At 39.8% G+C, this 26,255-nt stretch overlaps 1 protein-coding gene across 1 annotated transcript in view; it reads left to right on the top strand.

Annotated features, from left to right (window-relative positions):
* Igf1r (insulin like growth factor 1 receptor) overlaps positions 1-26,255 on the top strand; it is a 302,570-nt gene that overhangs the window by 207,671 nt on the left and 68,644 nt on the right. The window contains exon 3 of the mRNA XM_027955997.3: positions 23,369-23,681. Coding sequence (XP_027811798.1) covers positions 23,369-23,681 — 313 coding nt within the window. The remainder of the gene's footprint in view (positions 1-23,368; positions 23,682-26,255) is intronic.

The following is a 26,255-nucleotide window of genomic DNA, read 5'->3' as shown; positions in this document are numbered from 1 at the left end:
TTCAATACACAACTGTTGTGTCTTAAAGAAAACTTGAATTTTAGGAAATCGGCAGTCCTGGAGTTGTAAGAAAAGGGTGCGTCCTTCTCGGTTTGATTGTAGTGGTAGTGTTGCCATGTTCTCGGTTGGAGGCTGCTCATGGGGTAGATAACTTCTCCAGGTCACCCAGAGAAGTTGCTAACGCACTTACACGCATGGCACAATTTAAAACGAAAGTAAAAGATGCAAATGTGCTTGCAAAAGAAACGAATTAATATGGAATAAGAGCAACGTGTTCGCAAATTGAACTCAGTCTTATTGTTTTATGTTACCGCCCCATTGCTAACTCGATGTGCTCAGAACCTGAATCTCATCAAAACAGTGATGATGCTCAAGTTGCCTGCAGAAAGACACCCCTACCCCATTCCCTGCCGCCATCACAGGGGACACACATATGTCCTCATTCCTTGGGTAAATGCAGATCTTCATTCCCTGGTATCCAATAAATGTAAATCCTCATTTAAATATCTGTAGCACACTCATTCTTCCTATTTTGTGGAAAGTTTAAGGGTCTCTTCAGTTTACTTTCTCTTTACCTTCATTAAAATGCAGTAAAGCAGGGAGTTTATTAATAGAGATCCCCGTCTATAGAGGCAATTTATTGAAAAGAAGAAAGGCTTGAAAGATTAAAATTCATCTTAAATGACCAGAAATAGCCTTGTTATTAATAATTTTGAAAATGAAAATTCAACATCTGATAAATTATTTCAGAGGAGTGGTTCAGACGTGTGGTAGGTAAATCTTTGTCTGGTCATCAATTATAGTGATTTCCTTGCATCAGTTCCAGAAAAATCAGCATATTCATGAGTGAATGTGGTCTGACTCAGACCTTCAGGAGCCATGAAATCTTCCTGTTGGGATGAGAGGGACTGCTGGCCGTCATGTTGGCAGCTTAAAGAAATGATAAGCTTGGGAGAGGAGTGATGTCCACTTATTTGCTCCCATCATTCTGCTTTGTGAACATTTTTTAAATCTACTAAATGTGTGGTCCTTTTTAGAAATCCCTGATATATTGTAGAAGTGTGTGAGAGAGTTTGTTTTAACAAATGACTGAGGTTTTGTTTTTCACTTTGTCTGGTCAAGCAGCATTGCTACACTTTTCTAAATGCTTGAAATCCTGACCAATGAGGCTGTTCCTCAGTACTCCTCTCCTTTTGTGATGGGAAGACAAGGAAGCAGATTCCCAATGATGCCTCTCACAATGGAGGTTTATTTGTTTGTTTGTTTGTTTAATGGAGGGATTATGAATGTTTTAAAACTTCCTTGTGCCAGAAGAGAGAAAGAGCAATAACCCATTCTAAACAACTTCAGGAATGTATGATCCATAGGCATTAAGTTTAGACAACAGAAGACTCTTTCTGGACCCCATCTCTGTGATTTTTTTTTTTAAACAAATTTGGTTTGTTTAATTAAGATCTTTCTTAAAGGTAAAACACACTGAGCTAATTTTTAAGAATTTTCAATTACATATTAATAAATATGAAGATTTATAACTTTCTGTTGAAATATGTGGATTGGAAAATCCCTACTGTCTTCACACTCCAGTCTCTAAACCCCCAAGGGTCCCTTGCCCGATTTTTAATTTCCTGTTTAGGCATTCCTGTCTTGCTCATGCCCTTCCATCCTATGGTCTTCTCAGTTAGAAGCATTCTTGTCTTCCTAGGACATGAATCTTTATCTATGTGTACATCTCTTCTCCTTGTCTGACTACAGAAAGGCTCATGCATTTCTGTGAATCCTCATGTGCTTGGCATGCCTTACAGAGGTGCACTCAGGTATTAAATGAACAAATATTTAATTGATAAGAGCTTATGAAAAGAAAAGCTCTTTGGCATTTTTTTTTAATGCCATCATGATTAAATATTATGTTTAATCATGGTGTGGTACTAATTCTGTGCTCTACCAATTTGTATGAATTATGGCATTTAAAGTAGAAATAATTGAGAAATATTCAGATATGAAGCACAAAAGTAAGGTTTCCACTTTTTGTTTGTCTGTCTGTATTGCTTTTTTTTTTTATTAGTTGCACATGACAATACAATGATCTTGACATACCATACATTTGAATCAAATGGGGTATAATTTCTCATGTTTCTGAGTGTACATGTTGCAGAATCACATTGGTTATACAGACACGTATACACATACAGCAATACTAGTGTCTATTTTATTCTGCTGCCCTTCCTATCTCCCCTTCCCCTCCCCTCCCCTCCCATCACTTCTCTCTACCCAATCTAATGTGACACATTTCTTTTTCTTTTTCTTTTTTCCCCCCCTCACTTTGCTTTTTAAAAACAAAACAAAACAGGGCCTGGATGTGCTGCCCAGGCTGGCCCAAACTCCTGGACACAATTAATCCTCCTACCTCAGTCTCCTAAGTAGCATGTATTATAAGTGGGACCATTAAGCCTGGCTTTCACTTTCTAAGTAGCCAAATTCGTTGTTTTTTGGAGCTTTCGGTGGACCAGAATGGCCCTGACACATTTTTAAGGTATGGAAAGGAGCCTCTTGCCATCTGCCAGTGGTGTTCACTAGTAGTTGTCTCCTACTTATCAGCTCTGTCTTCCTGGCAAAATCCAGCCTCTCAGGACTACTGTTACCATAATTATGGGAATTGTTGAAGGAATCTTTGGGGAGGGGTTGCAGGTGCCCTAAAGCATAGTCATCAGAAGCATCTACCCTGAAGTTTGATCTCTTAGGTTTGAATTCTAGCTCTGCTTTCTACAATCTTTGTGACTCTGGCCATACCACTCTCTGTGCCTCTAGCTTCAATTCTGAAGATAGAAAAATAACAGGCCCTCCCTCCTCTGGTTTTTGGGGAGATTAAATCAGACAGTGCATGCCAAGCTCTTAGCACATGTAGCAATGAGTGCCTCATAAATGGTATGTTGGTATGTGTCTTACTACTAATAATAACAGGCAGGCATTGTTTCCTTCCCTGCTGGTACCTTCGGGTTTATTCAAATAGAGAGAGAGAGAGAGAGAGAGAGAGAGAGAGAGAGAGAGAGAGAGAGAGAGAGAGGAGGGAGGGGGAGGGGGGAGGGAGGGAGGGAATGAGAGAATGAATATGAGAATTGTTTTCTTTCTTTCTTTCTTTTTTTTTTTTTTTTGCAGTTGTGGGGTGGTGGTGTCTACCAAGAGCAAGTGTGGCCTTGAAGAGAGCTAAGGCTTATTGTTAAGTTAAATTATGTCTTTGGTTATTCTTGGGGAAAACCAGCAAAGAAATGAAGCCAGAAGATTGTGCTTCACTCTTTTCCTCATCCCTAAAAATAACTTTTCTGATTTTTATTATTTTCCCTCTTTATTAAAGAGGGAATTGTCATCAGTTATTTATTTAGTAAGAATTCACCATCAAAACATAGAAGAGTAGTTACCCTGCAGGAAAACCCCTTGTTTTATTTGCTTTCCATTTATACTTTGCCTAATTCCACAGAGAATTAAAGGCAACTTTCAATTAAAACAAAGACAACAGCAAAAAACGTTATGGGTAATATAGGACCCAAATGGCCAAGTTAGTAAGATGACTACACCACAGCAGAAGGAAGCTTATTCTTCCTGGAATCTGACTCCTCAAGAATTCTTGGCAGCCAAGGCATAAGAAGAAGCACAGTAAAATCTGTGTTTGTATACACACATGCTTCCTCCCCCACCTCTGTATAAAGTTCAAGGGCTTTGCTTTTGGAAAGTTTGTTAAGTAGTAGGCTAGGGTTAAATTACCATTTCACCCCACCTGTGTATAAGGCCCTCTGTAGGGAGCTGTGAGATGAAAATAAGGAATAGTGTCACTGCCCTCAAAAAACTTACAGCGTGTTTGTCAGGAGTCACATAGTGATGAAAATACATAGGATTCCTGCCACCAGTCTAGTGTACACTAGTGGATGAAACAAAAGCATTAAACATTAAAAAACAATCTATTTTATTGAGATAAAATGCATGTAACTTAAAATGTATTGTCTGAACCATTTTTAAGTGTACATTTCAGTGACATCACATGCATGCAAAATGTTGTACAATCATCACCACCATCCACCTCCAAAACTGTCTTCATCTTGCACAACTGAAGCTCTGTACCCAGGAAACAGTAATTCCTCCTCCTTCACTATTTTTTTAGCAAAATAGTAGGGGAAGCTGGGCTGGGGTTGTGGCTCAGTGGTAGAGCGCTTGCCTAGCACGTGTGAGGTCCTGGGTTCAATCCTCAGCACCACATAAAAATAAACAAATGAAGATATTGTGTCCAACTACAAATTTAAAAAAAAGAAGAAGAAGAAGAAGAAGGGGAGGCTGGGGATGTGGTGCAGTGGTAGAATGCTAGCCTAGCATGCAGGAGGCCCTGGGTTCTTTCACCAGCACCACCAAAATAAACAAACAAACAAAAATCTTTGTTTATAAATGCAAAAGTGATTGATGCTTTAAAGGAGATGAAGATGATGCTGTGACATCACATGATAGGGCAAACAACAGTGGCACCTACCCAGAGGGGATGGTCAGGAGAAACCTCTTGGGTGTGAGGACAGCCTATAGGCAGGTCATTGAAGCACCTCAGGGCAGGTAGGTAATGGAAAGAGACAAAAGCCAGGCAGTAAGAACAGTGAGAGTGAAGGCCCTTCCTTCTAGATAAAGAAAGAAGCCAATGTAGTTGGAGCAGGGACCACAAAGGCAGAAAACATGTATATCTGTGTATCCCCATCATTGATTTAGTAACATCATCTACTGAGCAGCCCTTTTAGAACCTGGAGTACACATAGCTGTGTCTCAGAACTTCCAGAAGGCCTGCACCAGGAAATTACAGAAATATTTGCTGAAGGGATGAATGATTTCATCTTCCTTCATAAGGCTCAGAGAGGACTAGGCAGTTGCCATGCTCCTGACATCCTCCCATAGTAGTGGCCTTGAGTGATGGGGTAAGGATGAAGGGATGTTTCCAAGTCACTGGTACACAGATGATTTTTTTGTAAAGTAAAAGCAGTGGGTTCTAGATACTGGAGGTGCAAGTGGTGTAAGACCTGGACATTCATTAGCTGCCTTGTCCTGGTAGTATTCCTTTTTACCTTCATGCCCAATAGCTGGCCCAGGATCCTATACACAAATCCAATGTTTTAAGTAACCTGCACATGTTCTTGTTTGCAGCTAGGAGGTCCAGCTCTTGGGTGTTGGAAGAGATGCCTTTGACTTGGGAAATAATAATGGCAGATATTCTTTCTTAGTTCTCAGATAAGCCTCCAAGTAGCTCCTGAGGAACCACTGCCTTCAATTAGCCTCTGAATGAACCTGGTAGTGGATAACTTTATTGCATAACTTTATTGAATAATAATTTAGCATTTGATTTAGCATTGCCCACTTATTTGAGTATTTCAGGATGCCTGTCCCAAATGTTGGCATTCCCCACATACCTCATCTCAGCCCAGTAATTAATAAGGGGCATATTTCCTCAAGTCTTTCTTTTGGGTTATAGGAAAACTTTACATTTTCAAAGAGGAAGGGGTTTGTATGTCTTGGCTAGTACCAGAGACTGTTCATCTAATTCATGAAAAAGTTGAATAAAGTCATTTAGGAGCAACTTGTATTAGGATTTTTTTTTTCCTGTTTGTTTTTGAAGAACCAAACAACGGCTTTTGAAACGTAGAAAATTCTTTTCTTTGTCTAAAAGGAGCTTGCTTCCTGATGGAAGTTTTAATTTCCATGCTTGTGAAAGATTTCTTGGCATACTTTAAAAAGTGCAGTCTGCCCATGACCTCAACCCCCTCACCCAACCTTCAGTCTGTACCTACATCCCAAGGACCCCTTAAAATAAAAACTGAACTACATTGAACTTTCAAGTGATGTCTTGGGTAATCTCATGACCACCTTATTCTACTTAAAGATTATTTCTTATTATTTAATAACAGCACTGAAAAATTGCAGTTCTAAAGCTGAGTTAATCTAAAATTTGTAATGTTTTTATTTGAGCAGAGGTGAAATTTGAAATACTTTAGAATCCTGTCCTTTGGTTTTCTTTCCTTTTTTTGTCTCTTAGCCATATGGCCCTCTACCATGAAATGAAATCTTCTATGGATCTCAACAATATGAAACTCATCATAGACAATGTTCTTTGTCTCCCTCTTTGTTCTCTTAAGGCCTGCTGGGGGATTCGAGATCAGCAATTCGTAGGTTGAGACTCATCATTCTCTACTCATGCACACTAAGATATGAGCAAGCAGAGTTGCCAGAGCCAGGACTAGAAATCCAGTCTAGTGATCAAATAATAATAGCAGGTAATATTTACAGAGCACCTACAATATGCTGGGAAATGTACTCAGTAGTTACCTGGTTTGCCACATTTACTCTTGCACCAGTAGCACAAGGTGGTATCGATTGTCTTTTGTGTGTATTGAGGAACTGAAGTTCCTTTGACCAACAGCAGCTGATAGTGACAACTTCTAACTACCGAGTCCATGTTCTTCTCAATTCTTAGCCCAGCTTATTCTCCCATACTTTGTCTCCAAAACAGACCTTGAACCAAAGCATCTCAAAATTTTAAATGCTGACTCCCTAAAAACCCACTTTTTAAAAAGTAGACAAGACAGTCACACAGACATGACTTGGGCCCTTAAAAATGTGGCCAACTGGCACATAAATGGGTGTAGTCTGTTTCTAAATTGTTGCTTTAAATTTTGCCAGCATAACTTCGGAGCTGGTAGTTTTGTTTGCTTTTTAATATATTTTTGACACTACTTATGTGCAGAGGAATGGTACTTCATGCCTTCATGTCTCTTCCTCAAGGAGGCAAGCTGAGACTGTAGAGGGGCCACTGTAGGGAATGTGCACCCACAGGATGAAATAGTCCCAGTGGGAGGGTTTAGGAGTCAGTGACAGTGTTATCATGCTGGTAGTTTTTTGTTTTTTGAATAAAGTATTTTACAAAAACATGGACATGTGACACAGCAACATTTTCTACTTTTTCCTGTTTCTGTATTTCCAATGATAATTCTCTCAAATATATCTTCAGTAAGTTTGGGATCAAGTTAAAGATTTATCTTTGGATAAATAGATTTGTATTCTTTATACCTATCCCAGTCCAGTGAAAAGATATAGAAGGAACATCTTACATAAAGGAAACACATTGATAGATTCTTTCTTTTGACACCTTGAGTCATGTACTAATTTGCAGATTTTTTCTGTTCATCAGAAAAGCAAAACATCTTACACAGGGGCAAAAGCCATGTGTCTGCTGTACCTGGTTCCCTGTGCCCTGTGCACCCTGAGACTTGAAAGTGAGCCAGAATTTGAAAATATCGGATTGGGATGATGATGTTTTTTAAACACCTGGCTAACTTAATATAAAATGTTTACATTTCATTTTCCTGGCATCGGGTTTTCTATGTGGGTGGTGGAAGATTTCCTGTAAGTTTTGCAAGTTCCAGAGCAAGGATAGTTGTAATATGTACCCTCTGTGGTCACAGCAAGAGGAAGGACAATTTCTTAACCTGCTGTCGTTACCACATGTTTAGGTAGATGCTGTCTATTATAGCATCAACTCCCAAACTTTTTCAAGTTCACAGGTATGTTAATGAAAATGAATAAGAATGGTGTTTTTAGGAATTCCAAATATTGAATCTTGGAGACAGATCATCTTTTCTCTAAATGTGTGCTCTGGTCGGAATTGCTGCCTACAGTACCTCGTGGGTGAAACGGATATTTCGAGCATGACTGAGCTTATTAAGAGCCCTGCGGCGCTTCCTCTACTGGGGTTTAGAAATTTCAAAGGATGGGGGTGGAGAGGGGTGAGGAATTATGGGCATGCAGTGTGGAGAGGGCAGGAGGATGGAAGTAACAGGTTCAGAATGTATCATCTGTGCCCCTACAGACTCTAGCGTGGGCTGAGAATGTTAATTTAGCAAGATAAGGTCTTCCAGTCTGTGAAGCAGGAGAACGTGGACTTAAGGAAAATTTAGGTGCTATTTATTTAGATGGGAGTAAGGGGAGTGCAGCTGGGCAAAAATGCATTTAATAGGCTGTACTTAGACTGGGAGAAGTATGATTGTGAAGTTAGGGACAAGCACAATTGGGAAGGAGTACATTCAGTAGGCAGTTTCAGAATTGAAAAGTGAGAAAAAATCCATTTGAAAATGTACAATAATATTAAAGGAGATGTGGGTTGTTTATGAAAAGGGGTTGCATGTTTATAAAGGTTGAGAAATGCTGTTGTTTTTAGAGACATAAGGTATGGGGACATCATGATGTGACAAGAGCCCTGGGCTCAGAGGCTTGAGACCTAGGTATTCAGCCCAACTCTTGTGAGCAGTATGAGTTTTGTAGCTTCAGTTTTGGACTTTTCTTTCTTCATCTGCCAAATGAAGACATTCGACTGGATGCCTGAGTTCTCGGGTTGCTTTCAGCTCCAGAATCCTGTTACTCCTTCCTTTGGACATTCATCTCATTTCAAAGATGCTCTCTAGCTCCTCAGTGAAGCAGAACAAAGTGATTGTAGTCCCCTCCTTCCTCCTCCCTTCTCCCTCTCCCCTCTCCCAGACCTTAGGTGAGAGGTCCTCCTGGGTGAATAGGGGAAAACAAGAAGTCTTTCCCTTCTTCAGAGTGCTTCATTTAACAGCATTGCACAGTCTGGCTCACACTGCAATGAACAAACGCTGACTTCAGCCTTTACCCTGGGTTTCAGGTCACTCTGATTGTTTGCAAAAAAAAAAAAAATTGTTGTCACTTACCAGTACTTGTTCTCTCAGTGAGTAAAACGCATACACATCTCAAGGGATGTTGCACACCAGTTTGCAAGCACTACAGCTTCCGCACCTTGGCCTCTTGGGCCCTCTGCTCTAGGATGAGGATGTTCTGGTATCTCATGAGACAGCAGTTGTTTTGACATGAGTTTCAAGGAAGTTGCTACATCACTTATTCCTTTGAAGAAGGGGGGAAAAAAGATAACTCTTTAATATTTTCAGATCCTTATTTTCAGGTTGAGTCCAGAATTTTGGAAAAGATTTTTGAAGAAGAGCTATATGCTTGAGATGCTTTGGGGGAGGCAGAAGACTAGTTTGGGGTTTTACCATATTCAGGCAAAAGTTTAAAAGTTGATTTGGGAAGTACAGTCATGTGTCCTACAAGTTGCTGTCTACAGATCCCTTCACTTAGTAAGTAAACCTTATACATCCTCCAAACATATGGATTCATGGGCATAATCCTTGGAACTTGAGTGCAATTTGACCCCTTTTTGGTTTTGAACTTTTTGTGCAAATTGCTTCAGTCTTCAGACCAAGGATGGAATACAGGAATGATCCTAGAATGTGGCTTGCAAGTTTGGAGCTTCCTTTTTACTTTGCACTGAAGAACTTTCCTGCTTGCTTTGTTTTTACAAAGTTCTCCTCAGTGTTAAAAGTTCCTTAATCTTTCAAAGAAAAGTCCAATGAATTCTGAAAATAAGACTGAAGTATACATCAGAACATGCTTGAGAGGTAATGAAAACATTACCTCTCAACATTAAGGATATGAAATGGGATGAAGGCGGCTGCGTCATGAAGAAGTCATGTACCCACATGTATCTTCCAAGCACAGATGGGCTTCAGCACTGCTAGGGTTGCTGTGCTTGACCTTTTGCAGCCCATCCCAGAGGGGTCATATAATTTTATAAAATTATAAGGTAAATTACAGGCTTCATACCACAGTGTCTGAAGGGCAAACCCTTGAATTCTCCACCCCACTTTTCAGAGATGACAGTAGGCTTTGTCGTATTTTGCTAAACATTCTAGCTCTCCTAGACCACAGGTGATATTTGGGCTGACAACAATATAATTCACTTGATAGTTTGGGCAATACTCTGTAGGGAACCAAATGCTTAAAATCAGGAAATGATACTAGATACTTAATGGTTCAAGTGCACGGCCCCTCCACTCACAAAAAAATAGAAACTAAGCACAAAGTAAAAGCCAACATAATTCCCTGGGAATGGCAAGTGTTTTTCTGCCCGCGCGTGTGTGCGTGCGTGCGTGCCTGCGTGTAATAGTAGTTGCCGCAAGGCTGTTCCAAAATTGATAGTTGTATATTTTCGTATTTTTCTGAGATACTTTTGAATCATTAGATCAGCTAATTATAAGTTGCATATATTTTTTGCAGGTGGGGGTGTTCTGTGATCCAGATGTCTAAAAACATTGGTTCTCATGAGGCTTCTGTTAACCAGAATACATGATTGAATATGTAATTATCAGGGACGACCTGTTCTACCATCCTGAATAACAGTTTACTTTAAAAGTGTGGTTGATCTTTCGTGATTTCTACACTATAGAAAAAGAACTTTAACTTCAGGGAATGGGGCAAGCAAACAGATTTGATAATGGAAAAGAGTAACATGGTATTTTAGCATATAATACACTCTGAAATAAATGTTGACTAGTCTTAACTAGTGTGCCATCAAAAAGTAATAAAATACAAGGAGGGACCACCAGAGATGCTGGAAAGGTAAAAAATGAATTGGCTTAAGTTATTGGTCTGTAGCTCTTGCTACAGACCTTGGGTATTCCTTGGGTAGATTCGATTACCAAAAAAGAGAGATTAAATTTACACATAAAGCATTTTCTCCCCAAGCCACACCCAACAAATTTTTAAGGCACAATACCATGTTTCAAAAGAGCATTACTTCTTTAAGAGCTCATACAAATTTAAATATAGTCATGTACTGTGTAAGGATGTTTCAGTCAATGACAGATTTAACAGACCACATACACGACAATGGTCCTGTAAGATTATATTGCTCATGACATCATCACTGTCTTAGTTTGTGTAAGTATACAACATGATGTTCACATTCTGACTGTACCCTTATTATTAAGTGATGCATGTCTGTAGGTAATAAAAATCTTAAAGTTGCAGAAAGAAAATGAAACCAAAGATGATAACAGACATTGAGAGGTGACACAAATGGCCAAAAAAATATGGGAAAAACAATACAGCTACAAGAGCAGCCACAGAATTGAGGTGAGGTGCCTGTTTCTCTTTCTGACATCAGGAAAAAAAAGAAAAATGGGGCTTATGACCCATGGTTTTTTGTTTTTGTTTTTTTTTCTTTAAGATTTGCTTCTCTTAAGGTTGTATCAAAAATGTACTGTGGTTGCTAGGCTTATTGTTCAAAAGAAGTTTCCAAAAGTGTTTTGGCAAATTGTGATGTGGTTGGAGAAGTTTGTTTCATCGTAAGCAGCCAGTTCTAGAGAGGCTGTTCTTATTCATTTATTTGTCATCTATGAACAGGTGAAGCACATGTATACAAGTGTGCACGCAAAAATTTAAACCCCACAGATACTGTAAAAGTGTACCTCCACAGATTTCTTATATGTTTATCACAGCCTCCTGATAAAGAGTTCTGTTGCTGACGAAATTTTATCCAAAACATTGTGAAGTTCTCTAAGTAGTTGTTTCCCTAGGAGTGATAGTGCTCAGTCATTTCGAATATGTTGACATAAATGTTTATGTGTGGAATGGGGCTGTTGCATAGGTTGTTGAAGAATCGTACCTTTTAGACTAACAATTCTTACCAAAATCAATAGAAAGCTATATAACCTTGAGCTTCTACGGGTATGTGTGATAGTATGTCAGTAGCATTGATACTTGGGTCAACACAAGGAAGGTATGTGATTGCCCAGAAATGGCCTCAACACTGTTTTAAGAGATACAGCCAAAACCACAATGTTGGAGGCCTCTCCCTCTAAGCTTGGCCTCCACTTGGTCAAAACAGCCCCCGATTTGTCCCTACGGGACACAGGCCTGCCTTGTTAGGAAATGAGCAACATTTAGGAGGCCATAATACCTCACATAACTCTGTGTACAGTAACAGAGAGTGGAAATAGGGCTGTAAGCACGAACAACCAGGCAAGTTATAAATATAGAATACTCTCTCAATTCCACTTTAGTTAGTCATGGAGGGACAGTGTGAGTTTTATAAACTTATAAGGAATATACAAACAGTTCCAAATTTAAAATAACTCAGAGTAATTTTTAAGTGTGTGAAAGAGTATTTTTTCCACCCTGTCCATTTAAGCATCTGTGACAGGCAGTCAGAAGTGATCCTTGTCTCTGTGTGCTCTAGCCCATGCTCATAGCACTGGAGAAGAACTACTCAGGAGAGTTGCCATTCTGCAGAATTCTCCTTTCTTTTTTTGAGAAATAAAAAATAAAGGTGGTGAGAGAGACACTCTGTGTTCATGTGTGAAACCACCCAGCCCACGCTGGCCTTGCTTGTGGCTCCCTGGAGCCCCATCCATCTGGTCTGAACCCCAGTGTCAGCCCTCTTTGTCTTTGAGTCCCACCCCATCTGTCTGTTTTCCAAATTTGTATGTAGGCTCTGAAAGGACTTTAAAATAATTTTGGGGACAGTTTTTAAGTGCACTAAAATTGATTTTTTTAAAAAATAGTCTGTTTCTTGAAAATACAGAAATAGTTAAAGGAATAGATCAAACACCCACCCATCTTTCTTATTTATTTTTATGTGGTGCTGAGGATCGAACCCAGTACCCCACACATGGTAGGCAAGCATTCTGCCACTGAGCTACAACCCCCGAGCCTCCCCAATCTTTCTTAATATTGGACATTATTTCTTTTCTTTTCCCTTACTGTCATCTAAGGAGACCAGGTGTGATGCAGCCCCAACTTCACTTGCCAGGAATTTCTACAGAAATTAGGCTTTTTGTGTATATGTACTCCGTATCAGTAGAGCAGGTGGCATGCTGATGTGAAGCAGAGAGGAACGGCATGGTGGATGACCATTTCTCCACAGATCAGGTGGCTCTTTTTTCCCTCTGATAATCAAAGAATGATACAATTTAATCATTTTGATAGTTATCAAGTTTTTCTTCCTTTAGAATAAATTGAGAATGCAGATATATTTTGGGGTCCAAACAGGCCTCTCTCACCAACTTCAGACTGACGTACCTGTGATTTTATTACTACATGTTAATAAAAAGGCTTGTAGAGCTCTTTTTCCTATGGTGTAATCATGAAAGCCAAAATTTCTGAATGAAAATCGGGAGGAATGGAGTAGTGATAGGTGCCGCACCAAAGATGAACCTTGAAAGCATTAGGCTAAGTGGAAGAAGCTTACAAAAGACACCCTTGTATGGTTTCATTAAATGAAATGTTCACAATAGGTAAATTGATAAGAGACAGAGTAAGATTAGTGGCTGCATAGGACAAGAGAGAAGATAAGGGAATGGGGAAAATGGCTGATGAGTAAGGGCTTTTCTTTGGGGTGATGAAAATATTCTAACATCTATTAATGTGGTATTTGCACAACTGTGAATATATCGAAGCCATAAAATTTTGCATGTTAAGTGGGTGGGTTGTAAAGTATTATGAATTATATCTCAATAAATACATAATAAAAATGTGTAAAAAAGAGAAAATCATCTAACCCACACTAACCAAAGACAGCAGCTGAGCTGGAAGAATTCCTGAGCTACCTTCTGCTTCTTAGTCTTTGTTGTTCATTATAATTTCCTGCACTGCATCTTTGCAACCAAAGATGTCTTTACTCTTACTACCAGCTCTTTCAATCTCTATTTAATAAAGATGCTATTCATAACTTTCCTCCTCTGGTCTCTTGGTTGCCCTTTTTGTGGTGTTTGTTTTCCTGTTGTCTCAGTACTCTGCCCAGCATTGCTTGTTGGTTTCTGAGTCTTCAGTGATCGTGGGCATTGTCAGTAGGTGATTATTTCTTTCACTCATTAATGAAATGTTCAGTGTTCACAGATGTAATCAACAGCCAAACCTTGTGTCTTACCTTCTGTACTAGACCATGAGAATCCATGGAACTTGGCTATTTTGAGAACTTCCAGAATATATTCTACCAGAGGGAAAGGATAAAGACAAAATTTTTTCTTTTCCTCCATGATAAAGTTTTCGGTCTTGCTAAGCTGTATGGACTGCTAAAGAGAATGAAATCTGATTATCTAATCTCATTAGAAGGACTTTTTTCAGTGGAACTGGCTCTGTGGGTCATTGAGTCTTCTGGGTCTTTTAAGTCTTATTTTCTGAAATCACAGTCATTTCTACATAGTTACATTTGCCCTGTAGAGTGTGCCACAGTGAGTAATGCCTTCCAGGAGAGGAGCTTCAGTGTTATAACTTAGCAGTGACCCTTGCAGATACCTGATAAGATCCAGCCTTGCAGATTTATACTGGAAAATTTTACCTTGCAAGTTCCATGTACTGTAACTCAATAAATGAAGAAAGCCAAATTGTTATATCATATCTCCTTGAAAATGCTGTACCCTTCTTCAGTATCATGTTCTGTGGATTTTGTCCTTCAGACCAAGTAGTGTAATTCAGTGGGGAGACAAGAGTGCCTGGACTTGTGATATATTTCTTTCTGATGGATGCATGCTTTAAAAGAAAAGTAGCATGAAAGGAACTCTATAGTCATTTCCTGTCAGATAGCAAAGACATGCAAAAACAACATGCCACCATAGAAGGTTGTTACGGGTAAAGAGGCTGCCATAGATGGTCAGCAAAGTCTGGGTTGAAGCCCAGGTTTGTAGCTTAACAACTCTGTGTCCCTGAATGAGTTATTTTATCACATAGTGCCTCCATTTGATCACTACAAATGAGGATAATGATACTGACCCTGTGTGATTGTTAGGGGGATTAAATTAAATAATGTGATACTTAATGTACTCTCAGGTGTATGGAAAATATTCAGTGAAAATTACCTTTATGTTAATAAGCAGTCCTGTATTCAGACTCTGATATAAATTGCATTCATGTAGGAGAAACATAGTTATTGTGGGGGAAAAAAGAAAGACCTAGGAATTTCAGATGATTAGAAGCTCAGCATAAATCCAGTAAGTATGATGATGTTAATTATTCTTCAGATCACACAGAGAGAGTCCAGGCAAGTTGCCTTGATTTGTTAGTCTCAGAATATTCCATCAGTTCAAATGCCTTCTGTGCTATTGGAGTAGGTTTATGGGCATGTTAAAGAGTAGCGGTGTTCATGTAGGTTGCATAAGCTACGACTGAATAAGGCATTTGTAAAGAGTCCAGGATCACCATCCTGGGACACTAGAGTTGTTGTATTTGCAAATCTGAGCTGGAAAAGAAGGCACTATCTCCCCTGTGCATCAGGAAAGGACTGAGAATGTGTCCTCTAGAAAAGTCCATTTCCCTTGAGTGTGGAGGAGCTGAGTCAAGATTAGTGCTGTCTAGCTATGAAGTGGCACTTCCTCTAACGAGTTTGCTTACATGCTGCTTGAAGTATCACCTAGGTTTTTGTAGAGAAGTGTTTTAGATTGGCATGATATGGGAGACCTGTAAACTTTCTTTCATCTCTGAAAGATATGATTGAATGACCAGGATGACTGCATAAGTACATGTTGCTGATGCAGTGGGCCAGGCAGACCTCATAGCCCTTGGAGCTTCATGTACATGGCTGCCTGCCTGGTATTCTGGTATTGCATGCTTTAAAGTAGTCCTGCAACCCAGTGTCACCTCAGAAGGAATGGAAGGTGAAGAAAAGAGTTAAAGGGGGAGTAGTAAGGTGTGAAAGTGTGTAACTTCTTGCCTGCTCTATACCCTAGTATTTTAGAAAGTTCACATGTTAACACAAGGGTGCCTTCTCCAGGCATCTTCCTGTTAAGAAAGAAGCAGACTCAAATCTGAGTCTTAAAGCCTTTCAAAGTCTACAAGGAGTAATTCCTTTGTATGTACTCAACCCCTGAGAAAATGGGAGCTTTTAACCCACTGTGTTAACAGTTTAAAAACCTGTGTGTCTAGCCTTTTCCCTGACCAGCCTTGCTGTGCACACGGAGAGGTGCTCTAATGTCCTTTTCTGTGAGCCCTTACAGGCATCCCCAAAGCTCTGGCTTTCTTATAAGCTTTGATTGGGCATCTTTCTTTTTAATCTGAAAGAGAAACTGAAGTATCTTCAGATATCTAACTTAAAATGATGTCTCTTCTAGATCTGGCTACTCTGGTGGGTTGTTCTCTCCAGAACAGAAGGTGTTTTCTTTTTGGCATTATAAAGAGGAATTTTGGGCAATGTGATTTTTTTTTCTGTTATGAACATTTAAGACAGAGTTTACCCAAGAACTTTCCTTTGCTGTTCATAACTAAACCCACGTAGCGGCTATGATTTTCCAGGGAGAAGCTTGTTTGTTTGGAAGTCACCTGGGATTTCTAAGCATAAATTAAATGAGTTTTTCCTTTAGCTATTCCTTACAGTGACCAAGAACTTGACAGGTTCTTCTTGTCTTCCTTTCTCTTTCTCTGTCTCTCTCTCTCTCCCCCTCCCTCCCTCTCCACCCCCTACCCACCTAATTTAGCTTTGCTTTGTGGATTTAAACATTTTCCAGTAAGCCTGCTTTTTCATTATAGCACACTTAGAGAACTTCAACCAATGGGCTGGGATGGAATACAATGATTCTCTCCGAGGAATGTGTAACAGGATAACCTGAAGGCAGATTGAAGAATATTTTATCGGGCTGGGGTTGTGGCTCAGTGGCAGAGTGCTTGGCTCACACATGTGAGGTACTAGGTTCAATCCTCAGCACCACATAAAAATAAATAAACAAAATAAAGATATTGTGTCCATGTAGAACTAAAAATTATTTTTTTTAAAGAATATTTTATCGAATAAAGACCCTCATGGCTCATCTGCTAGTCTGTAGTGAATGCAGCACTGGCCCCTGCCAGTCTGTTCCCATCCTTTGTGACAGTGGGTTCCCTGAGACTCTCAGCAGTCAATCATGGCTCCTATAGATGAGGAAACTCTTTTTGAGTAATAAAGTAGAACTTCCAACCAAACTGCAAGGGGTCCTTAGTTCTTTGGTCTGCCTTTGCCTTCAGGGGCAGAGACATGCAGGTGTCATGAGCAGCCTGCAAGGATAGGGCTTTTTTTAATTCCCTCTCTGGTTAATTTGAGGACCAAAGAGCAAGCAGCAAGGTATTATTGTTGTGAGACTTAGAAAAACTCCACAAATGTATCTTTATCATCACTTAGGCTCGTGATTTGTGTCACTGATAGAGACTGGAATAGAGGAACAGGACTGAAGATTAACAGATGTATATGCCGAAATCCACTTAAGACCTTTTTTTTTTAAGGAGTGGGGCATTCTAAAAGAAGCAGAAGTTTCAGTGGGTACTGGTGGACCCCTATGAGCAGTGGTATGCCCTGCCATTCTGTCCTGGGCATCCTCAGATCTCCCTATTTTCCACTTCACCCACAATCCCTTGTCTGTCTGTCTATTAACCATGCCCCATGGCATTTCCAGCCCGACTGTTCCTGATCACAACCATAAAATGGCATGGTGGGCATTTTCCACTTGGATGTGTACAAAAAAAAAACACATTATATCCCAGACTGAAATGATCTTTCTGAAACCCTCAAAGGGGGGGGGGGGAAGGGGGTGTGTGTGTGTGTGTGTATGTGGAGAGAGAGAGAGAGAAATTCTCCATGATATATCTTGAATCTGCCCTGCTTTTTCCTATATGCACTGCTGTCCTTTGATGTAGGCCACTGTCACTAAGGAAGGAAGTGGCTGCCTTCTAAAATGCACCTCTGCTCTTGGAACTCCCTACTGAAAAATCAGTCCTTTCCTCTAATAGTCCTGACTCCAGTTGGTGGGTTAAAAGTACATTTCAGGCTCTCTGCCTTAGGGTTCAGCAGGTACTCTCACCCTTCCATCTCCACAGCCTCCATTCTTCAGACATGTGGTGGTTTTCCTTGTTACCTGTGGTTCTCTTAGCCATACACCCCATGATCTCTGCCAACACCCCTACATACCTGCTAGCTACTGCTTATTATTCAAACTTAAGTCTGAAGTCCGATTCCCTGGCAACCATCTAAATAGGTCCTTTGCTTGCCCTCTCAGTATTCCCACTTCTGGTCCTCAGGGTGTGAGCCCAGGAGGACTGAGATGTATCCCTAAGGCTAAGGTCAGAAGGAGCCTTTCTCATTCCCTCTCCTGAGCCAGCTGCCCTCTAGAGGAGCATGCAGACAGCCCAAGGAGAACTTCTGGTTGAGCTTGGGGATACCCTGTAATCAGATAATCCATTTAGAGCCCCCTCCTCCCTCTTCTTATCTCTCTTTTCTTCCCCTCCCATGGTGTTAGATGGAGACATGACAAGACAAGAGAACACAGAATTTCTTTGAACCATGTGTCTCCTTGATGATGTACTTTGAAGGTTCCAGTTCACTTTCCTGAACTTTATAGCAGTTGATCTTTATGTATAATGATAAGTACCTATTAGAAAAATAGGGAACAGTGGTAGGTCACTCCAGAATAACTAAGGCATCCATAAACTACTTTATATTTTGATTCAGAAACTGTATTTTATTTGAACATCTACAAATTAGTTCTATCCTCTAGAAATTATTTGGGATTAAAATTGTTTATATTGTAAAAAATTTAAAAATGTATGGCTGAGTGGCCCTTTCATTTTTTGTTCCTTGCCAAGAGATTGAGTCTTCCATCTTTTCTTCTAGCAGAGCATTTTATTATCATATTGTTTTTAAAATGGTTTCTCTGGCGGGGTACAGTGGTGCACGTGTGTAATCCCAGTGGCTCTGGAGGCTGAGGCAGGAGAATCAAAGCCAGCCTCAGCAACAGTGAGGCATTAAGCAGCTCAGTGAGACCCTGTCTCTAAATAAAATACAAAATAGAGCTGGGAATGTGGCTGATAGTCCAGTGCCCCTGAGTTCAATGCCCAGTACTCCTGCGCCACAAGAAAATGATTTTTCTAGGTTCAAGACCACTGAAGTTTACTGGCAAAAGCAAAAACAATTTTTTTAAATCCTGGAAATAATTTAATAAATACAAGGATTCTGGGGAGGGAGAGAGTTAGTGACCTATTTTCCTCTTCTCCCAAAATAAAGAGAATGACTCTTTAAATGTATAGCCTCATTTTTATATGATTGCGACCCTAAACTAGTCTACTCAATGGTTGGTGTGGGACATTGGTGTTAGCTTTTCCCATTCATTTAGATGGGCTTTTGTTTTTATTGTTGGTCATTGTAAGAATTCCAAGGAATAGAAAGATCTCATGGGCAAATCAGTTTGCTTTGTCCTCTGTACATTTGTTAGTTTATAATAGTTTTTATATTCCTCTCAGTTTTAAAAGTTGAGATGCCTTTAATCACACTCTGAATGGTCCTTATTCTCAGAAGCTAGGAAAGAGGTTCCCTTCCTTCCCCCATAGCACCATAATTGGGAAATTTGGTTATTGTACTAAATTTTAAGTTTTGGCACTTATGTGGAGCAGCCATCCATCTGCTGGCGAGACACACTGCCTGGGGCTTTTCAAGAAATCCCTTAATAGGCCTGAACACTAATAATATTTATATACATTGAGATGAGGCAAAATTTATAGTATGCTTCTGGAGCTGGCTCCAGTACTGTCTAATCCCAGACTTCCTCGTGTTCTCCTGCCTGCCTCCTGGAATCCTCTTGGAGTGTGCTTCAGAGAGAGGAACACCGGCTTCCTGCCTGAAGCCACTACTTATTTATGGAGTTTGTCACCTTTCCTTCTTATAGTCTCCTCTTCTCCTCATCACACCTCATATCCATTTCCCTGCAAAGAATAGATGTGTATTTATACACAGTTTGCACCAGTTAATATAAAGGAACCCATTGATTTGGGATTCTTTGAAGAGGAATTATTCTTAAAAAAAAAAATGAAAAAAAAAGATCTTAACTAGTTATACTTTTCTGAAATTTATTTGGAAGTAGCTCCTGTCACTTGGAACCAACCTGACTTCTCCAGCTTATGTGTTGTTTGTGGCACTCAGTTCCCTTTAATTTATCCCTTTGGGGGATTTCAGTGGACCCCTGCTCAGACATGCTATTTCCTGTGGAAGGGATAAGGGTGTTGGAAATGCAAAATATATCTAACAGGTACTTTGTCAGCTATTTGTTTGTTTTTCTTTCTCATCCTGGGAAAGCCCAATATTTACATTTGTTATGACTGATTGCAAGTGAGTTCAGGGGGACATTTTTCTATTCTTTTAAATGCTCTTGAGATTTTACTACTATGTGAATAGCTATTTGAACTTAATGTCTGTTACTCATCATTTTTATGGCATTTTCTTTGCATTGTAAGTGAATAAAAAGGAGTTCTGCAAGTTAATATTGGTCCCAGTTAGTCTCTGATGGTGATTGTAAGATTCATAATTAATTTTCCCTTCCTCCAACAAAAAAGGATAGTGGGTAGATGGCTGAAGAGCAGCTCTAAATGAAGTATGTGCCTACAACTGCTGGTATACCTGGAAAGCCAGACTGTGAGCATCATTTTCTGCAGCCAGTTTTATTGATCCTTGTGGATCCATTATATTGCATGAGCTTTGTAGGGTCAACATAATAGGCGGCAAGTCTGTCTGCTTGCCTGATCACTTTTTTGGTTCTGCGTTCCCTGAGCAACCATACCCACTGTGCTTCTGACAGATGACTTTTTCTAATATAAAACTCTGACCTTTGCCTGAAACTTTCAGGAATTGTCCATTGTCCACCAATGGAAAGGCCTTCAGTGCCTCCCTGACATGTCCCCCTCTTCCTCTTGGCAACATGTGACTGGTCCCCATCCCTCTTTGCCATAAGTACCTACTTCTACCACCATAGCAATTCCATTGGTTTTATAAACATTTACATGTGGTGCTCTCTGTGGTATTCTTTATTGCTATCCTCTTCATCTTTCAGCTCCTCTTCATCACCTCTGCAAATCTTCCTGGCATCCAGGGTTCCCAGAAACATAATACACATTCACTCATTCCTACTTATCTGGTATGCTATGCCTTCCCTGAAGACTGATCCATACACACATCTGTCTGGAACACAGGTGTAGCATATGCTCAATGAGTAGTTGCTAAGTAGATAAATAAAGGATAGATGGATCGATTTAAAAATCTGAAGTCAGCATATGCAATATCAATGTTTCTTTAGATCTTGAGCCTCGAGGTGCCCTCCATAATGGATATATTTGAAATTAAATAGTCATTTAATCTGTTTTATTTTTCTATGTTTTTGAGTGAAAGGTGAGGTGGTAGAGAGTATGTATTTGTGTTTGCTGTAAATATACTAGGCTTTAAATTAAATTCATGTTATACTCTTCAAAATAATCATCATGGTTGACAGTATATGTATATCAATATTTTAGGAGCTCCTGCAACATATTTTTTATGTAATCATAAATAGTTAACTCCTTGTTGTTTGTTGGATAGGTGAGTTTTTTTTTAAATAGCCAGAAGTCATGAACAAAATGACACACATAATTACAAAATGACATGCATAAACCAACAAGAATGGTTTTCTTCTTCCCCTCTACATAGTTTGAAAGGGGTGTCTTGGTTGGGTTAGTTTAGTTGCATATAATAGCAGTCACTTAAACAAAATGAAAGTTTGTTTCCCTTTCACCTAAAGAAGTCCAGAAATAAGCAGTTCAGTGTTAGAGACCAAGTTTCTTTTATATCACTCCACCCTTCTGAAAGTGCTACCTCATAATTCAAGATAGCTGCATAAGCTCCTTGCATTATTTTTGCATTTCAACCAGTGAGGAAGAAGATTGGGCATGCCCTCTGTTTAAGAAGTCCTCCAGGAAGTTTCAGTCAGAATATTTGTTTATATCTCACTGGACAGAACTTAAGACACATAGCCACTTCTAACTGTAATGAAGGCTAGAGATGTAAGATCTATGGACATGGCAATATGCCTAACTAAAAACTGCCAAAAAGCATAAGCATAAGAAAAAAACAATGGAAAGTAACCTGATGTTCCTGCTACAAGATGATCTCAAAGGAGAAAATTGCAAGATTATTTTAAACTTGACAGTATCATGAGAATTCATCAGTTTTCTTCAGAGGTGACATTTGTTTGAATGTCCCAAGTTCTGATATTGGTTTTTGAATCCATGTTTGCATTGAAACAGAAATTTTTAAATGGAACTAGTAGGTTTGTAGGTTAGTATAAACTTTCCAGAGGAAAGTTTGACTTAGCAAGATTCATCCTGGAAAGTGAGCCTAATGAAATGTTGAGGATGTTCATAATGGTAATAGAAGATAATAGGAGACTCCACAATGGGATATAACGTTACCATTAAACAATCATGAAATTCACTTTCTATAATGGCCAAAACATTCTTTCTGAATGGCTTAATCCTTGTATTTGTCTTTATTTGTCCATGAACATATAAAGGATCCATTGGAGGTGATGATAAAGGGGCCATTTGTGGGCAGATAGATTTGTGCTTTCTTTATACTCCTTCATCTATGCTCTCTGATATTTTTTTAAGCATGTGTTTTTATAAGAAAAAAAATATTTAGAACCTTCACTCAATGTTGCACATCAGAGTAAAAAATATACATATTTAAGTAATTTTGTATTGTTTTCCCACTCAAGGAAAAAGTAGGTCACACATAATACAAACCAGATTTCATATTTTGTTGATTTATACGTTATTTAGGAGTAAGGCTAACAGCCCATAGAGTGTGATCATAGAGCATTGTTATGGAAATGAGTGCCAACTCATCTCCTTGAGATGTGAATTGTGGATCTGTGGTCATTAAGCACTGCTTTCCCTTGACTTGAGAGGATTGAGTAGGGGAAATGGACTCTAAATTCCTGTGGTCCCCTGGGCTCAGGGGCCTGACAGTGACCATGTGACAAAGTGACTTCAGTTACCTAATAGGTTGGGTTCTGAGTTAAAATCATCACTTATTCAGAGTAAACACTTTATGTGGTTTAAGCAGAAACAAACTTCTAAAGCTGCTTTGTAAACCCAAGTGGCACCATCTTTCCTATATTGTGGTTTAATTATTTTAAAAATAAGCATTTCTACACATGAAGGATTTTGAATTGTTTCCAGAGGGAACACACAGGAGGTGTACCCCCCACAATCTAATAAAAAAGAAAAAAAGAACTTATCCAGGGTTTCAGGAAACCACTGGGGATCTTGGAGTATCATAGTGCCTAAGGGGGTACTGCCATATTTGTTATAAGGAATTCTACTTATATTTGCCTTTTAAAGTTCTGATAAACCCTGTGGTTCCTAGAGGGCTTCCCCATGTTCACCTAGGCCTCAGGCACCTTCTCACCCCCATTTTACAGATGAGAAAAGAGGGGGATCATGGTCATTAGAAGCCAGTGGCTCCAAACAAGGAGTACATAAAAGAGACTGGACTTGAAACCTGCCAGTGTTGTCTGCTCTTCTAATACTGGATGAAAAGACAATGATTCTCTTTGTGGGGATGTCATGGAAGGTCGTGTGCTTGCCTCTTCCACAGGCCATCTGGTGTGGGCTGTAGCAGCGGGTGATGCAGCAGGCTGTTACACGGGCCCTGCTGGGTCTCACCAATTCTCCTCTGTCCCCACAGTGTGCCCGAGCGTGTGCGGAAAGCGGGCGTGCACCGAGAACAATGAATGCTGCCACCAGGAATGCCTGGGCAGCTGCCACGCACCCGACAATGACACAGCCTGCGTGGCCTGCCGGCACTACTTCTATGAGGGCGTGTGTGTGCCTGCCTGCCCGCCTGACACCTACAGGTTCGAGGGATGGCGCTGCGTGAAGCGCGACTTCTGTGCCAACATTCTCAGCGCTGAGAGCAGTGACTCTGAGGGCTTCGTCATCCACGACGGCGAGTGCATGCAGGAGTGCCCCTCAGGCTTCATCCGCAACGGCACCCAGAGGTCAGTGTCCATTGCAAGTCCCAGGGGCTACCAAGGGTGCTCTCTGCCAATTGCCACATCTGGTCAGGACTTTCCAGACATTAACCCAACTGGATCCATTTGAGAGGGCTAGTATAACTTACATTTTTTATGAGAATCTGGTAGCAGTTAGCACGTTCTCACACCCACACATGTGTGTGTGTTTTGCTTTTTCAATTTATGTTTTGTTTTAAAAGTATACTTCCCAACCATTGAAATTAAGTACCTAGCTTCCTGGGTCTGATGCCTGGAATTTATTCACCTTTTCTTTGTACACTTGCCACAGTGCTACCTGAGAGGCAGGGGCCTGTGGTTTTAGATTTTCATCCCCAGGTTGCTACTAACACTAGCTCAAGGAAAGCTTTGGGAGAGCAAGGGGAAAGAAACATCCCTACAGGATCCTCCAGGCCCATGAGCAGGCCTGGTACATCTTACCGCAGGCATAGGCTCTGTGCATGAACTAGCAGCTGCTGAGGATAAGCAGTAGTTTAAAGTAAACTGTGTCTCCCATTCCCTTCTCCTTTCTCTCACTCTCTCATCCTCTGACTCCCTCAGTAGTCTTTGTGGCCTTTAGTTTCTTTCCTAAACTTTGAAATTTCACTTAGGAAGTAGAATTCCTTATAACAAATGACATTTCTCCTATCTGTGGCCACTAGGCTTCTATAACTTGTCATTAGTTTATGTTTTTGAAAGTGAGAAATTAGATTTAGTTACAAAATATAGTGATAAAACTCCGGAAGCAAAAGAAGATAGAAGTTTGGGGTTACTATTTCCTCCCCTGCAGCAGAGTAAAGAACTTTTGGGAAAGTTCTGTACCAATGGGATTTATGATTCCTACACAATAAACACCTGAGGACCCTTGTGTATCTGGATTCTTCAGAATAAAACTAGGGAATTATTGATGTAGGTCAATAATAGAGTGCATGGTTGGCATGTGTGAGGCCCTGAATTTGATTCTCTGAACTGCAGTCAATCAATCAATCATATTCTACAAATACAAATACCATTAGAAATTAGTTTTAAAATTAATAAAATTAGTTTTAAGTATAATATTTGCTGCAGTCTGCATCTGTAAACTACAGCAAATAGGTCTTCTTTTATTTTTTTCTCTTAAAGAAGGTTCTGTTTCTAGTGCAATATTTAGTGATGCTGTTTCTACTGCAGGCTGCCATTCAAACCAATGATAAAACTCATATCCTTTCATAATACTAGGTGTAACACAACTTTTGGCCTGTTATAATTTCTGTGAACATTGTAATATAAAAAATTAACTACTTCAAAATGATAAGTGAGCCAGGAACTCCAATAAGCCAAAAATATATGTATATTTATTATATCAAAAATAAGGGGCTGGGATTGTGGCTGAATCCATGTGTTAGGTAGAGCACTTGCCTGGTATGTGTGAGGCACTGGGTTCAATCCTCAGCACCACATCAAAATAAATTAAAAATGAACGTATTGTGTACACCTATAACTAAAAGTCTACTGCATTTTACATTTTACTGGCAGCCAGTGTTAGCCAGCTTTCTATTGCTATAACAAAATGTTATATGCTATAACAAAATGATAGTCAACTTATAAGAGACAATTTACTTTGGCTAACAGTTTTAGAGGTTTCAATCCATGGTTGGTTGGCCAGGTAGCCTTTGGACCTATGGCAAGGCAGCACATCATGGCAAGGAGTGTGTAGTGCAGCAAAGCCATTGACCTTGTGGTCAGGAATAAATGAGCCCGGAGCGGGTTTGGGGCCCAATCTCCTCTTCAAATGCATATCCTCAGTGATTAGAAGACCTTCCAATAGGCCTCACATCTTCAAGTTTTTCCCAGTGGCCTCAAAACTAATCCTTCAACAGGGTAGACCTTTGCAGGAGGTTCTGGTCCAAGCTATAGCACAGCTTTAGGATACAAAGGGACTTTATTGTTGTGTATCTGGAGTCCTGGAGAAGTGCCTGGTGCCCAGTAAAGGCTCAGCTATAATTCAGACACCACCTCCTTCCTGGGGTGGGGTCAGGAAAGGGATAGCTGGTCCATGAACTTAATACAGTGTCACCTTTGATCTGCACATGTAATTTCTTATGCTACCTGGATGCATTCAGTCATTCTGCAACCACCAGTGCAACAGTCAGAGTGAGAACACTCTATGTTTGCAGTGTTGTTTTTTTCTTTCTCTGCAGGGTATTCTTAAAAAGATGAGCAATTATTTTCCTACCCATTCTTATAGTCTATTCAAAACTACAGACCTGCCTTTTCTGTTTTAACATAAAACATCATTAAGAAATAATAAATGCTCCTTTTCAGTCTTTGAGACCTGTTTAACCCTTACCTTAAAATATTTTTCAAATACTGTTTATACTCTCTGTACCAAAATGAATTTGAAGAAGCTCAATCTATAAGTACATTATCAAAACACTTTCTTACAAAAAAAATTTTTAAGTGCTAGATGATTTTTAGACATTTGAACAAAGAAATATGTTCTATTTGAATAAAAGATGGAGAGAAACCAAATATACACTTACTTTAAAATCCAGCAATGGCAACACTGGACATTTAACCCAG

This window comes from Marmota flaviventris, chromosome 2, assembly GCF_047511675.1.
Source record: "Marmota flaviventris isolate mMarFla1 chromosome 2, mMarFla1.hap1, whole genome shotgun sequence".
Lineage (NCBI taxonomy): Eukaryota > Metazoa > Chordata > Mammalia > Rodentia > Sciuridae > Marmota > Marmota flaviventris.
Note: the sequence above shows the minus strand (reverse complement) of the source record. Positions and strands in the feature narration are given on the sequence as shown.